Source organism: Manacus candei, unplaced genomic scaffold (assembly GCF_025592945.1).
Source record: "Manacus candei isolate 608988 ecotype Guabito, Panama unplaced genomic scaffold, ASM2559294v1 h1tg000043l, whole genome shotgun sequence".
NCBI classification, from domain to species: Eukaryota; Metazoa; Chordata; class Aves; order Passeriformes; family Pipridae; genus Manacus; species Manacus candei.
In genome coordinates this window covers 4160512-4175118 of record NW_026138091.1, presented here as the reverse complement: position 1 = coordinate 4175118, position 14607 = coordinate 4160512, and the positions used below count along the sequence as shown (strand labels likewise).

Sequence of the window (14607 nt, the reverse complement as noted above, 5' to 3'; positions counted from 1 at the left end):
TGTTTCACCATCTTTATGATAGTTTTAAATGTCACCTATGTCATGTATGAGTGCAGGGTTTGGACTTCAGATTACAAATATTTTTGGGTAAAGCACAGTCCTTGCTCCTTAAATACTCTGTTTGAGAGAAGCTTTCCGTTCTAGCGATATCTATCTATCTATATATGTAGAGAGAGAGATTTATCTCTATATAGCTAAGCCCAGCATCTCTGTTGAGTATAGAGAGTTTATTGCATCAGTAGTTTGTACTGATTTTTCATCTTCAGGCACCAGAGCATGTCTTCATCCCCAGTGAGTGTCACTGAGCACTACTGACTTGAATTTTGCTCTTTGCTACTTCTTGCTTGTTTCCAGTTGCTGTAATTTGATGGGAGTAGGCCAGGGTGTGTGCCAAATTCCTTCTAGGCATGCTGGCAATTTTGTGTCCTCTAGTAAAGTAAAATTTAATTCCTTCTCTGTAAATGTATACAGTCTTGCACAGAGCGTATACATGCTTCCACAGTACGGGAGAGAGGGGTGAGGGGAAGGTTTTCAGTTCCTTCACCCTTCCTTTGGTAGCAGTCTTACACAACACATGGCTAATAACTGTGGGCGTCAGTATTGTAATGTATATCATGCACTACATGGTGGAGGTACTGGTTGGATTTAGCTTGCTGCTGGTATTTGATATGGCAGTTGTACGTTTAACTGCTGGATCACCTCTGTCATAGAATTGTAGAATATCCTGAGTTGTAAGGGACCCACAGGGATCACCAAAGTCCAACTCCTGGCCTTGCACAGACAACCCCAGGAATCATACCACGTGCCTGAGAGCGTTGTCCAAACGCTTCTTGAACTCTGTCAGGCTTGGTGATTACTTCCCTGGGGAGCCTGTTCCAGTGCCTGACCATCCTCTGGGTGAAAAACCTTTTCCTGTAAGCTATAAGTACAGCTTTAGGGGAGCAGTCTGATGGACTTGCTCATTATTTTAGAAGTCTGTAGAAGACTAACTTCAGAAATAGCAGTTAGTGTGCATTTTATTATTAGAACCAATGCTGGGGTTTATATTTTGGATTTGTTTTTTAGGAACAGTGACAGATATGATGCATTTGTATTTGCTAACACCGGAAGTCAAACTGAAATCATGTGGTAATTTTGTTTTTAAGATGCTACAACTCATGCAAATGGAGAAAGCAAGTGGTCATTCCTGTTCAGTTTGACAGATCTGAAATCAATCAAACAAAACAAAAAAGGCATGGGATGGTCCTATTTGGTGTTCTGTCTGAAGGATGATGTGAAGCTTCCGGCTCTTCACTTTCATCGTGGAGATAGCAAACTATTGATTAAATGCCTTGAAAAGCATGTTGCGCTGGATGAGTAAGTATCAGACAATTTAGTTCTGTAAAATACAGATTATTGGTTTATTTAAATCCTGTAATGAATTTCAGATAAGTAGAATCAATTTTCAAGGTGACTAAAACTGTGATTTCACGTATACATTTGGAATGTAAGCTGAAGTTTTAAAATTGTTGGATTGATTTATGAAATACTTTAGAATCTGTTGAAGTGTTACTAGTTTCGAATGCCTTGGTAGCTCCCTCTAGTGGGTGCAGAAGCTGCTCATGAACATTCATTGTAAAAGTTAAATCCTTCATGAATCACTTGTGTTAAATGGGGTAATTTGTGTTACAATTTGAGATCATCTCCTGTGCGGGAAATATATATGAGTATTTACATGAGTGTGGGAGTAACTTACAGCACTGTCAACTAAATCAAATTGTATATAAATGTTTTCCCCTAGAATTCTGTTTCTCTGTAATTTCTTGCATGGTGGATATTTCACGCTTGATCTTTACTCTGTGAATCAACTTTCTGAGTGTAAACATAGTTAGACCCTATCACAGTGTTAAATACTTGGGGATTGTTGTGTATTTATACTGTGTTACCTCCAAGTTTATCACTTGGATAAAAGCCTTTTTGATTCTGCATAAGTGCAGAATAAAATAAAATGTTCTGGTCTGACCATGTAGACATAAATATAATTTAAGAAGGTAGTAGGGTAAATAAGACTAGCTAGAGCATGAAGAAGCAAATGAGGTGTAACATGTACACCTATAACAGGTGTAACATCAGTGTAACAGATATTCTGTTTTCAAAAGTGTTTTGCTGTTGTCACTTGCAACATAGTAGTCTGATAGATTTGAAGGTGGATAGTGAAATGACTGTCAGAATCCTTACAGAGGGCTCTGCTCACATTGGTAGCACCACTGAGGTCAGAGTTGCCTTCAGCAAGTAGGGAAGGCTGTTGCCAAGTAATACTGCTAGGATGGAGAGCAAGCCAATAGGGACACGAGTGTTGTATATTTATTGAACTGATTTGTGAAACACTTCAGCAGTCTCAAGACATGGTTTTGGAGCTGCTGATAATCAGAAGCTGTCAGTGGTCAGTGGGAACGGCTGGTGAAATGGTACTGGCTGTAGCAATGTATGTGAGCTTTTTAAGGGGACAAGTCAAGAGGACCAAAGGAGAGGCTACTGGGGCGGCAGGATGAACTTGTAAATAAGAATATTCTCTGTACAGCTGTAGATTAAAAAATCCAGGATGACAACTTCATTTTAAATCCTGAGTTTTTCTCTAGGTTCCAAATTAATTCTTCCTTAAGCCTCCTTTCACTTAGTTTCATAATTTCACAGCTTTGCAGGCACAGAGAAATACTGTCATTGTGCCACCCCCCACTCTCTCCCTTTCCCCCAGAGGAAATTGTTCCTTTTTGAGCAGACTGCTCTGTGTTAACTTATTTGTGGATACCTTCTGACCAGTTGCTGGTAGGCTGGGGCAGGTTTTTGAGACAAGTGGTGTAGCAACCACTTGAAAAACACCTGTGTTGTATGGTGAGTCACTGAAAGCTTTATATCAGATCTGTGTGATCTGTTGCCTATGTACTGCAGCAACATATTTCAATTTTTCTAACCCAATTGCTAAAATGAGACAGGGAAACTTGAGGTGTTATTCAAGCTTGCAGGGTGTGCTGAGCTGCTTAGTTTAGTATTGTCACCTTGAACAGTTCTAAGCATTAATGAATGCAAGAGCAGATACTTCAGGAACTTTAAAGCAGAAAGCAATGGCAGTATGGAAAATAGATGAACTTCAGCATTGAGCTGAGCAGGAACTTCCAGTTTTAGTTTTCTTATCCAGTTAAAGTCTGCTTCTGGCACCAAATTCTTTTCTGGGATCTAGTCATGAATTATGATGATAATTTTTTCTGAGAAAGGAGAAAAAAACAAATATGCCATCCAAGTTGTGATAATAACAAACTTAATCTGCATGTTTCTGTTGTTTCCTAATGTTTATTCATTCTTTAGTACATAATGCATCTAAGCTCACAATCTCATTTAGGAAAATATGTTTACTCAGCTTCTTGGATGCCACAAGCAAATACTTGGCAGCATATTTACTTGTTATCCCAATTTCTAGTTTACAGTATGTGGGATATTGATATTAAGGCCAAAATTTTAGCTTATCTCTAAATTATCTTTCTATCATAGGTATTTTCTTATGTTCCTATTACCTCAAAAGTTTTTGCCCTTCTCTAACACCATTCCTTATAAAATGTCACATCATTGATGAAATTAGTGGTTATGAAGTGGCTAAACTCACACAAAATATTTGTAATTTGTTGCTTTAAGGATTATGTGCCTCCTAATTTGGTTGCACTGGTCTAGTATTGAGAAAACACTATGTGTATGGGTGACATTTTCTAACTCACAGGATTATGAGTAAGTTTAAGAAAGTGTCTAGCTCACCAATTTTTGAACATTACCGAAGTAGCTGTTGATGCCCACCTGACTGTCCAGAAAGAGCGTTTAATTAAAAAGGAGATATGGTATAAAGTTTTCATTCTTTTAGTTAAGGCAAACATAATACATGACTTGTCCTTGCCCCTGTGCTGCTTTTTAGCAAAAGCCAGTTCAGCTTCATTAACCGTTGCTGCCTCAGAACTATGACTATGATGTCTGGCTGTCTCAAAATGAGATCTCTTGTTGCATTTCATATCCGTCAGTGTTAACAGTGTCCTGTCCTGTTGGAACAGGAGAGAGATAAGGCTTATTAAAGTTCTTATCTTTGACTTTAATAACATGGTAGATGATGCAGGTGCTAATAAAAAGAAAAGTAATTTTTCTTTCAAAGACTAGAAGTAGTGGATTTAAACTTTGGGAGAGAGCAGTAGAGAGGTATTTTATAAATGTAAGTCTGTGTGATGGATTAGAGTCAGATGGCAAAGTGCTTGGCTTTCTCCTGTCTGACTTCAAACTCCAAGGCTTGAATGTCAGCCTGCTTTCTGAGCTGTTCTGTCTTCTGTCACCTACTGAGCAGTAAATTTGTGATTGAGGAGCTGGTTGAGGAAGTGATGGGGTGCCTGTGCAGAAGGAGACAAAATAGGATATTGCACTGGGAGAGGGTGTGAGAACAAAAGAACAGATTAAATACTAGGAGCAGCATGGTTCCACTGTCTTTGTTATTGTTTTCATCTGCCTGTGCAAACCTGTTGAGAAGTAAATGCTGTATTGAATGAGAGTGAGCAAATACAGTGTTAGGCCAAATCAGGTTTGTGTTCCTTTAGCTTTTGGAGTCTACACAGAAATACATTTGTACTGAAATGGTTCTGTTTCATAATACAATGGCTCTAGTGTTTTTTAAGCTCCTATCAGTATGAATCTTAGAATTATTCTGACAGTGTCTGTTGTAATACTTTGGGTTAGAAATGTATAGATGTGTTTCCATACATTGAAAAGCAGTTTGTATTCCTTGATGTAATGTAATTCCTTAATGTAAGATTTACTAACTAGTAGAAAGAATTCCTTAACTGTATAAGGTGACATAGGCTCTTTTCAATTCCTCTGTTACGTTAAAGGAGTTTCAGCATATATTGTGTTGAAGCTGACTGTGTCTCACTGTATTTCCTGTGTCACATCTTCTTTTTGTCCATTGTCAAAAATAGAAAACTATCATTGAAGAAAACTTCTGTCACTTACAGGTAAATGGAGTTATCTTCCAGAGTAATTTCTCAAAAGCTTTTAAAAGCTTCATTATTAAAAGAACAAAAAAGCACAATTCAAAAATTGAAGTCCTGTTCTGTGTAGCATTAGCTTGTTAACCTGTGCTAAGGACTAAGAGTGATCTTGCATGAAATCTGCCTTTTTTTTTTTTTTTTTTTTTGCACAAAGCCTGAAATGTGACTTCAAAAACCAGTAAATGTTCTAAAAATATATTCAGAAAATAAAGGTGGTACCCAGACAACCTTTTTTAATTTTATTGCAGATCTCCAGATCATGAACAGGTTCTTCTTGTGAAGACTCAGAAGTCACTGTCTCAGTCTTTTGAAAATCTCCTTGATGAACCGTCGTATGGTTTATTACAAGTATGTATTATCTTGCAATTTTTTATTCTGAAGATGCATTAAAAAAATCCACCCTACCATGTCACAGAAATATTCCCTGAATAATGATTTAATGCCATTATTGAAGTAACAATGCCATTTATGGCATTATTATTAATTATTACCAATAATAATGACATTGTAGAAGCATTGACTGTATCCTAAACCAAATGCCTACTATAGGAAGTACACTTAATTATAAGTTGTTTTCTATGATCTAATAACTTCTTATTTCCCTCTGGCACTATTTCAAACCTATTCATGTTCTCTATGATTCTATACACTTGTGTAGAGAAAATTTTAGAGGAAAAAGGAAAAATTTTAGTTGTTACCAAAATATATTAATTATAATTTTTAAGTTTTCTTTGACTAAATATTTTTTCATTGATATTTTCTGACACTTTTGAAAGGATGCTGGAAATACAGCAGCAAAGAGGACAATATTGCCTAAAAAAAGGCTTTTTTTAATGCTAAAACTGCTTATCATTTGGTGGGGTCTATTGACTTCTGAAAGTCAGCAGCAAAACTTTCAGTGGCTTCAATGAGGCCAGAGTTTTGACCCATTGACCTATTTAGTTAAAGAAAATCTTCATGAGTGAATTACATTACTTTCTGGATTTAGTTGTCAAATCAAATTTTATGTGAGATTCCTAGCAGAGTACGTGATGGCTAAAAGTGTTTTTTCTATGAAGGTAGGGAGACTGGGCATAAGGATGATGTTTTGTGCCATTAATCACTGGAAGGTAAACAGGAGATCTGATCCAGTCCTATACATAGCTCAGGCTTACCAAGAACACTGGTGTCTAATCTTCATACTTAAGATATATTTTTTTAATCATGTGATGACTGCTCTGTGTTACTACTGATACACGAAACTTCAGTAACTTTGAGACCTATGGGACTTTCCCTGATGCTTTGCTTTGAGTGCAAGAATTACAAATAGTCTGAGGCTTTTTGTGTTTTGCTTGTTTGTTTTTTTTTGTTATAACACAGAAATTGAAGAGAGATCCATACACCGTAACAATGGGAAGATTTTCCAAAGTCACAAACTATATTTTTGACAGTTTCCGCTTAAGTGACCCATCAAATCAAAGGCGACCACCATCAGAGATGGCAGACCTTATCCATGATACTATTCCAGGGCTGAAGATAAATCAGCAGGAAGAACCAGGATTTGAAGTCATTACCCGAGTGAGTGTATAAATGCATGATAGAGAGGCATTGATTGTTTTTATGCACTCCTTTAAAGGAATGGTAGGACTTGAAGCATGGTGAGTTATACCGTTTATGCAATTGTGGTACATGCTGCGTTGCCATTTATTCACGAGAGTTAGGATCATCATCAGTTACTTCTGAATACGTCATTTTTATTCATGCAAGTCCAAGTTTTGCTTTGAAAGGAAATTTGTAACTAAGGAAATGTTGACTATAGTTATCTTAGAGTCACTCCCTTAAAAAGTGTCTGATTTTATATTTACTCTGATGTCAGAGCTAGGTTAAATAAGATTGGGGAATGCAGATTAATAACTAACTTTTTTGCCTAATCACTTTTAACATTTCAGTTTCTTTTAAGAGGACTAAGATTAAAACAAAGTATTTAATTGGATGATTAATGTCTAGGGTGTATAAATTACAGATTTATATATGATTGGAACCAAAGCTGGAATGAACTTATAATTGGACCATGAATCACTGTGGGCTCCTGTTGGTGTCTTTTACAGATAGGTGGAAAAGGTTTATTTTTAAGTGCTTGTGATTACTATTTAAGTGGCTTACATGTTTTCAAAGCATTATCTGTTTTATGCTTTTTTTTTCTTGAGTTCAAGGTAGTGTTAATATCTTAGCAGTAGCTGTTTGAACTAGGTAATTCTAGGAAGTTGCTGCCTAGCACTTAATCAGTTAATTTATCCATGAGAAAAAGTATAAGGAATGTGACATATGGAAACACTGACCTATATGTCTTAATCTGACAAATGCCTTGGACTTATGAAGAAAGAGTTGAAACACAAATTCATTTGGGGCTTGCTGTCATAAAAATATTTGTAGGAAGTAAGGAATTACTGTCTGCTGAATTCTGCTGTGCTTAAACATGCAATTTGGGATCTGAGAGAGACTAACCACAAACTGAAACTTTGGATGGGTGTTAGAAGTTCTGAAGTGTTGATGGAAGGGTATGGACAGATTGCTCCAGGATCAATATGATCAGGCAAATGTCGGATTTATTAGGAGAAAGACAGATTATATAGTGCTCATGACGCTCAGCTTCTTGTTCACACAACATTGGTTACATAAGGAAAACATGCTCTGCTGTTCCCTGCTAATTGGACCACAACAGGTGGTCATAGGAGATGAGAAAACTTTATTCACCTCCCAAAACTCCTCCTTGGCATCTTGGCACAAGGCCTGCAGCCATATTAGTGGCGCAGCATTTTTTACTATCAGCACCCAGCCATGCCAGGGGAGAAATCACAGAAATGCAACAGAAACTGTTCACACAATTTCTGTCCTGCGACACTGAAGTACATACAGTCTTGCGGCTTCTCAAGAGGCCTTTAAGTGTACTGAAATGGATCTCTCAGTCACACTGTGCAGTCTGTGTGGGGATAGCGTCTCTGAGCACAAGTTGTTTTTCAGTTCTCTCAAGATGCACTACTGTGTATCAGGAATGTGTTTTTGAAGTGAAGTTCTCTATTGTCCTTGTTTGCTGAGTTGCACATACCTAATACATTTCCAGTTGCATAGAGGCTTTTAGTTTATGAGAAGCTAGCTCAGAGATTTTTGGGGATAGAAGTTTATTTAAAACACACATACATCCTCCAAAATCTGAAATATTAACATGTATAGCCAGGTCTTCAGTACAGAGTATCTTACTCTAAAGATCTGTTTGTGTTGGTCCACACTCCTGCTCATGTGGACACAGCCTTAGATCCTTAGAGTTGCTGCTGAGGTATGTGCATGTGAAAATGTTGTTGCACTGAATATAAGAATATGTCAAGCTTAGTGCTATTTGGGCAGTTTTGTGCAGTTGTTTGAAACTACTGAAGCACGTTGTTGGGATTAATATAATGCGTTTGTGTTTCAGATCGATCTAGGAAAACAGCCTGAAGTTAGTAGAAGAGAACCTGTGTCAGCTGAAGAGTGGGCTAAGAATATGGATTCTGAAGGAAGAATTTTAGATGTGGACTACATAAAGCGAGCAATATTCAAAGGGGTAACTTGTTTTTCTAAATTTCAGAAAGACCTATGTTCTGGCTCCTTTTACTTTCCTTCCCAAACCATGGTTATGCTGTTTTCATTATATTTGTAATGCTTTATGCAGGACTTTGAGCATGACCCGGTCAGTATTGTTAGAGACTTCATAAAGCGTGATTTCATGCTAACCTATACCTCAGCAGTCTTGCAGACATACAAAGTGCTCTACGAGGAGAGGGATCTTGTGGTGGGTAGCTGAAGTGAGTGACTTGAAAACACAGAGGCTTAAGTGATAAAGAAAAGAAAGCAAAGTGGCTTTCCGGAAAAGACCAGTGCTTTGGTGTTAGGATATTGGGTTTATTCTTTTCTTTTAAATGTTTCCTTTTTTTTTTACCCTTCTCCAGCAAAAACTTCTCTTTTTGCCCAGGAGTGTGCCTGAATTTGACCCTTATCAGAGCGGTCCTAAACACTTTTGCTGATATTTTTAATTGAACTGAGGGTTTTGCAATATGAATGTGAATTTAGTCTCAGTGATGGAAATTTTGAAAACCGTAGTTATGTCCTGTGGCTTTTCTACCTAATGTTACTTTAATATTTCTATTTTTTGGTGGGAATCCAGCTGCCTTAGTGCATTCATTGTGTGTGTGTTGATGCATATTTGCAAGCATGCAGTCTGTTTGAACAGAAGTAGAGAATGATAGTGTTGATATTACAGGTATTTCAAACACCTGTATATATTAAGTAATGTACTGTAAAGGGGGTAGAGTGAAAAGGAGGCCCTTTTTGGTTTCTGTGACTGTTTCTTAATATTCATGTGCCTGAGGTGCCCAGTTAAGGCCCTTCCACAATCATGAGAATTACTACAAATCTGTTCTTCCTGTAGCCCATTTTCCCATTATCTCTGCCCTTGCCAGAGGAGTGAGTGCTCTATTTTATTTGTGACTTAAGATCGCAATAACTTCCAGTACATTAAGTGCACATCCTGACTAAAGAAAAAAGAAATGAAAGAAGTTAAAATGCATCTCTTAAACTGTTGGCCTGTTACTGGAAAAGTTCTAGTTTCTACTTAGTTTTGTATTGGATGATGCTATTGGTAAATGAAGAAATATAGTGAGGAATCAAGCCGGCCTTGGTCTGGTAAACTGGGGACTCTCATGGCAAAAGTACCTCATTCTTACAACTGTACTACAGGAGTTGAAAGAAACTCCTTTGATGAGAGCAGGCTGTGATTAGCCAGTACATCTACAGCTTTGTCATCTACAGATGTTGAGCATTACTTGGAGAGATTCCTGACAAACACTGTTCTTGAGTGGACATTGGTAGCTTTAAATGGAAGACTGGTCTGAAGGTTGGCCATGTCTTGTTAAGTGAAAATATTTATTTAAAAAAATAAATATATGGAAGCCTAGTCCTCATGATCAGTTTGTGGCAAGACCAGAAATTTGGCAGTTAAGCAGTGTGATACTTAAATATACACATTTTAAAGGTACTTTTTGTTTTCTTTTTGAAGTCTGTAATGCCTGTAAGTTTTTTATTCCTATCAGCGAAGCAAAAACATAGGGAGAAAATTATTTTCTAAGGTTGCTTTCTTATCTGAGTATGAATCCAGTGCTTCTACAGTTTTTGCTTAATCATACTCTCTTCTGTCTGTTTTCTTCAGATGTGATACCTAGTTAGCACATGAGATTTGACTACACTGTAAGAAGAAACCAACATATAAAAATTCTATGAAGTTGTTACTTTGAGAAGTGTTGTATAGCTTTAGGAACTTTTCCTCACAATATGAAAATAGTCTTTTGTTGATATTTCATATCCATTTTCCCCTAGGGTCTCTGCCATACTTTAAGAAAGGAGGCATGGAAATTTCTCTTGGGGTATTTTCCTTGGAATAGCTCTAAAGAAGAGAGAGCAAATCTGCAGAAAAGGAAAACGTGAGTACAGTGATTTTTTTGTTACAAAATAAATTTAAAAACTGCATCTTTTCTTAAGATAAAAAGCTTTTTGGAATGGTGAAAGAAGCTGCTAAAATTGTTGAATGCAAGAAGCATGTGAGACTTTCTTAAGAATTATTGTTATATTAAAGTAAAAATATTATATAACCAGGGTGATGTTATTCCATTTATGTCAAAGAACAAATGGAATGAATGCTTAAATTAAAAAAATCAAAGAAATGTAGTAATTGAGAATGTTTTGGTTTCAAAGTTATCTTTCTTCTTCAGGGATGAATATTTCAGGATGAAACTGCAGTGGAAATCTGTCAGTGAGGAACAGGAAAAGAGAAATTCAAGATTAAGAGATTACCGAAGTCTTATAGGTAAATTTAGATTTGCAAATATATCTAACTGGACAAATTCACACACTTCTACAGTTTAATATGAAGTTGAAAAAATGTACCCTTTTGAGGAACCTGTATGTAGAAACACTAAAAACTAACATGTTTCTCTTTCCAGAGGTGTCCAAACTTTGTTATATACTTAATACTAAATATTTTTTAACTAGAGTAATTCAGAACCTTACACATTGGTGTTACAAAATGGCTGGATTTTTAAACTTCCTTTACTTGATAACAAAAGACTCTTCATTTTCTGTTATGTCATGATTTGTTTTTACCAGAAATGTTGTTAAAATAATGACATCCAATAAGACAGTGAAAATGTGTCTGTCCATATTTTATAATTTCTTACAGGGATTTGCGTATGTGCATTCTGACTTGCAGGGTTTTATATCTACTTTTAAAAATTTCATGAAATTATGCTGACTAATAGCGGTTTGTATCCTCAGTTCTCTTTGGTAGTGAGATCTGGGCACCAATGTTTAGGATTACTAAATAGTTACTTCAGGAGGCAGGACAAGATTTTTGTGTTATTCTGAGATATAGACTAAATTTATTTCAGGCAGTTATTCAACAGGCAAGCTGAAAGGATCAGAGTCTTGGTAGGTTAGTAAACTACATTTTTAGAGAGTAATAACAGAAAAAAATAATATTCAGAGTTGAAAAAAGGCCAGTTGCTTGTTTCTGTTGAAGCAATTTTTTTGCTTTTTAAGTATTTGAAATGTAGGTGATAATATTAAGCTTATATTGTAAAATAGATCCAAAAATACAAAATACTCCTTTTATTAAAGTGCATTCAAAATTTTGCTGATTTCGTGACATCAGTTTTGAATTTCAGATTATTAAAGAGTATGCTGTGTACTTGGTATGTTTGAGGCATCAAAACTGCCTGATGAAAGAGCAGTTTCATCTCGCTGTGAGTTATAGGAACTTGTTAAACAGGATTTGTTAACATGCTGTCATGAACTATCACAGTGTCTTCGAGCTGATCATATGGTAGTTTTCCAACTATAGTTTATGCTGCATCGCATTAAGTATTCATAATTGGCATTGTATAGCTAGCTGACATCAAATTTTTCTTAATCCTCATAAATGTAAAACATTTTTGCTGAATTATAATCAGGAATTTTACCATAAAATGTATTAACAAAAATAAAGGCAGAAAGCTTTAAAATATGTTTATAAGCAAATCCTTTTATTGCAGATAGGAAGGATTTTTTTTCTTTTAAAATATTCTTTATTTTGCAATGATAATCAGTTATGCAGTTGTCTCAAACACTTCAAAGCTTTGCAACACTTTGAGGAAGAAATCAGCAGCTTAAACATTCTGAATTCATTTGGTACTGGCTTTGTAGAACTGGTTTTGAAAATGTTTTTAAATCTGGACTGTTTTCTTAGAAAAAGATGTCAACAGGACAGATCGAACAAATAAATTCTATGAAGGTGAAGATAACCCAGGACTGATTTTACTTCACGATATTTTGATGACCTATTGCATGTATGACTTTGACTTAGGTAAGTTGTGTCCATCTGAATGTAAAAACCGTTTTGATTTCTGATGGGGCAACTTTGCTTATGTTAAGTCCTCCTAATAAAATTGGACTTGTATTGATTACAGTGTTTTTTGTAAATGCCAAGAGTTGTATTTAATAATGTAGATAACTTTGTTCAGCTTTTCTTCCTCTCTTCCATTTGATGCTTATTGCAGATATCTGAATTCATCAGCTGAGATGGGATTGGAAATTAAGTGGCAGTTTGTCTTCACCATAGACCTACTGTTGTGGGGGGTTTTTTGTTGCTTTTGTGGGTTTTGCTTGGTTTTTTTTTCCTTATTTCTTTTTTCAGAGTTTTAAATGGGTTTGGGTCTTTGGAACATGAGTGTTATATTCATTTTTAAGACTGATATATCAGTAAAAATTATAAACAAGCTGCCACTGCTGTAATTAAAGCTCAGCATGCTGAACCAGCTGTTTGTAAGCATGGTGTCATTGTGAATATTTTAAAAGCTGGTTCTTGAGGATTGCATTTAGCAATCTGTCAAAAATTACGCTTTAGTGCATGCATCTGTTGCAGAGGGAAGAGCATATAACATCTTGCTTTAATCATAGTGTTCATGTGATACCTAAATCTTGCTTTTTGTTAACTGTCTTGGGAGGGAGGGAAAACATACTTCTAGCTGGTTCCCCCTCCACTCATGGCATGACACTTTGCGATTGTATACCTGGGAGGTTTTTTTGGTATTCTGTCTCAGAAAAGTTTTGGTGTTCAAAAAGCCCACTTCGTGCCAGATTTTGAGGACAGAAAGTAGGAATAAATCTTTAACTGCCAGTAAACATGCTGCAGAGCTTTAGTTCTTGTTAGCTTTTGTCCTTTCTGAAAGTCTTTAGAGTGTCTTGATCTTTGGCTGGAAAAAGGAGAAAACCAAAACTGATTGAGATGGTTTAAACATGTATCTCTATTCCACATCTTTCCACATTTCAACCTGCATTAATGCACAGTGACATTTTAAGTGAAATTAAAGCAGATTCACCACCCACTCTATTAAAAACAGCTTAAATGTGGGTAAGTATTTTGTTTTATAAGCAAGCAAGAATAACAATAATGGAAATATAGTAAATTTGACATAGTAACTGTCTAAGGCTTCTAAGCTACTCAAGTGCTGGTGCAGTACTGCACTTAATCTTTTGACAGCAGATGTAGAGAGATCTATATAATGCCACAAACTGTGCCAGATAGGGAAGGGGACAGAACAGCTTTTGATACAATATTTTTCTGAATAAATTCCTTAAGTCTGCATTAATTAAATTGTTTTTATTATGTAAGAGACGTTTCAACTGTCTTGAACAGAATTTTCTCTGAATTTATTTTTAGTTGGCTGTAGTATGAAATGTGTGGGGAATAAAACTTTTTGAAATTTTGACCTTTCAGTTATCTTTTTGCTGTTACTTGTTCTATTCTCACTTGTTCTTCTCACACCTGCTCCATATTTTCAGTCATTAACTCTAATCCTCTTTAAAGTTATTCAGTTACCATTACTTCATTAAGAAATGGAGTCAGCCAACTGAGAAATGTCACGTTGAACCAACCACTGATGATAGGCATACACATTAATTGTCTTCTCTTACTTAGGGAGGTCAGCAGTAAGGCAGTAGATAAGCTGACACTAGCATCAGTGATAAGGTAATTGGAAGAGTCATGAAGAAGGGGAAAAATGATCTGTAAAAATCATTGTCTTCTCCTGGTCTTAATTGGACGGTTAATTCAAAACAAGAAAGCTGAAAGAGGCACTATAAAATCGTGAATTTTTATATACAACTAAAATGTTACAGGTGTTTGCAAAAATTATATGCTTTATTGGGCATTTCCTTCTCCTGTTAAGTGGAAGCTTTTCTTATAAGGCGTGCAAGTGCTTTTTAGGGAGTATGAACTTGATTGACCACTTCTAGGCATAGAAACGTAAAAGCACATCCTTGATTCAGGTCTAGATATATTTTGTGCTTCTTGCAAGCAATGCTTTGCTATTAATTCCCTTCCTTGCTTTGATACGTAGTAGTCTTTGTTGTTGTCTACTTGGTTACACAAATGGTCTTAGGCTTGGGTGTTAAGTACCATCCAAGTAGAACAGTCCCTACTTCCCTAAATAAAGGAATCCTTAAAGCATATTCA

At 36.1% G+C, this 14607-nt stretch overlaps 1 protein-coding gene across 3 annotated transcripts in view; it reads left to right on the top strand.

The window, feature by feature from the left end:
- Positions 1-14607, top strand: part of TBC1D15 (TBC1 domain family member 15) — a 37418-nt gene that overhangs the window by 13944 nt on the left and 8867 nt on the right. For all 3 annotated transcript variants that reach the window (XM_051795954.1, XM_051795953.1, XM_051795956.1), the window contains 7 exons: positions 1146-1356; positions 5300-5399; positions 6411-6608; positions 8500-8628; positions 10437-10540; positions 10829-10923; positions 12340-12456. In XM_051795954.1, coding sequence (XP_051651914.1) covers positions 1146-1356; positions 5300-5399; positions 6411-6608; positions 8500-8628; positions 10437-10540; positions 10829-10923; positions 12340-12456 — 954 coding nt within the window. The remainder of the gene's footprint in view (positions 1-1145; positions 1357-5299; positions 5400-6410; positions 6609-8499; positions 8629-10436; positions 10541-10828; positions 10924-12339; positions 12457-14607) is intronic.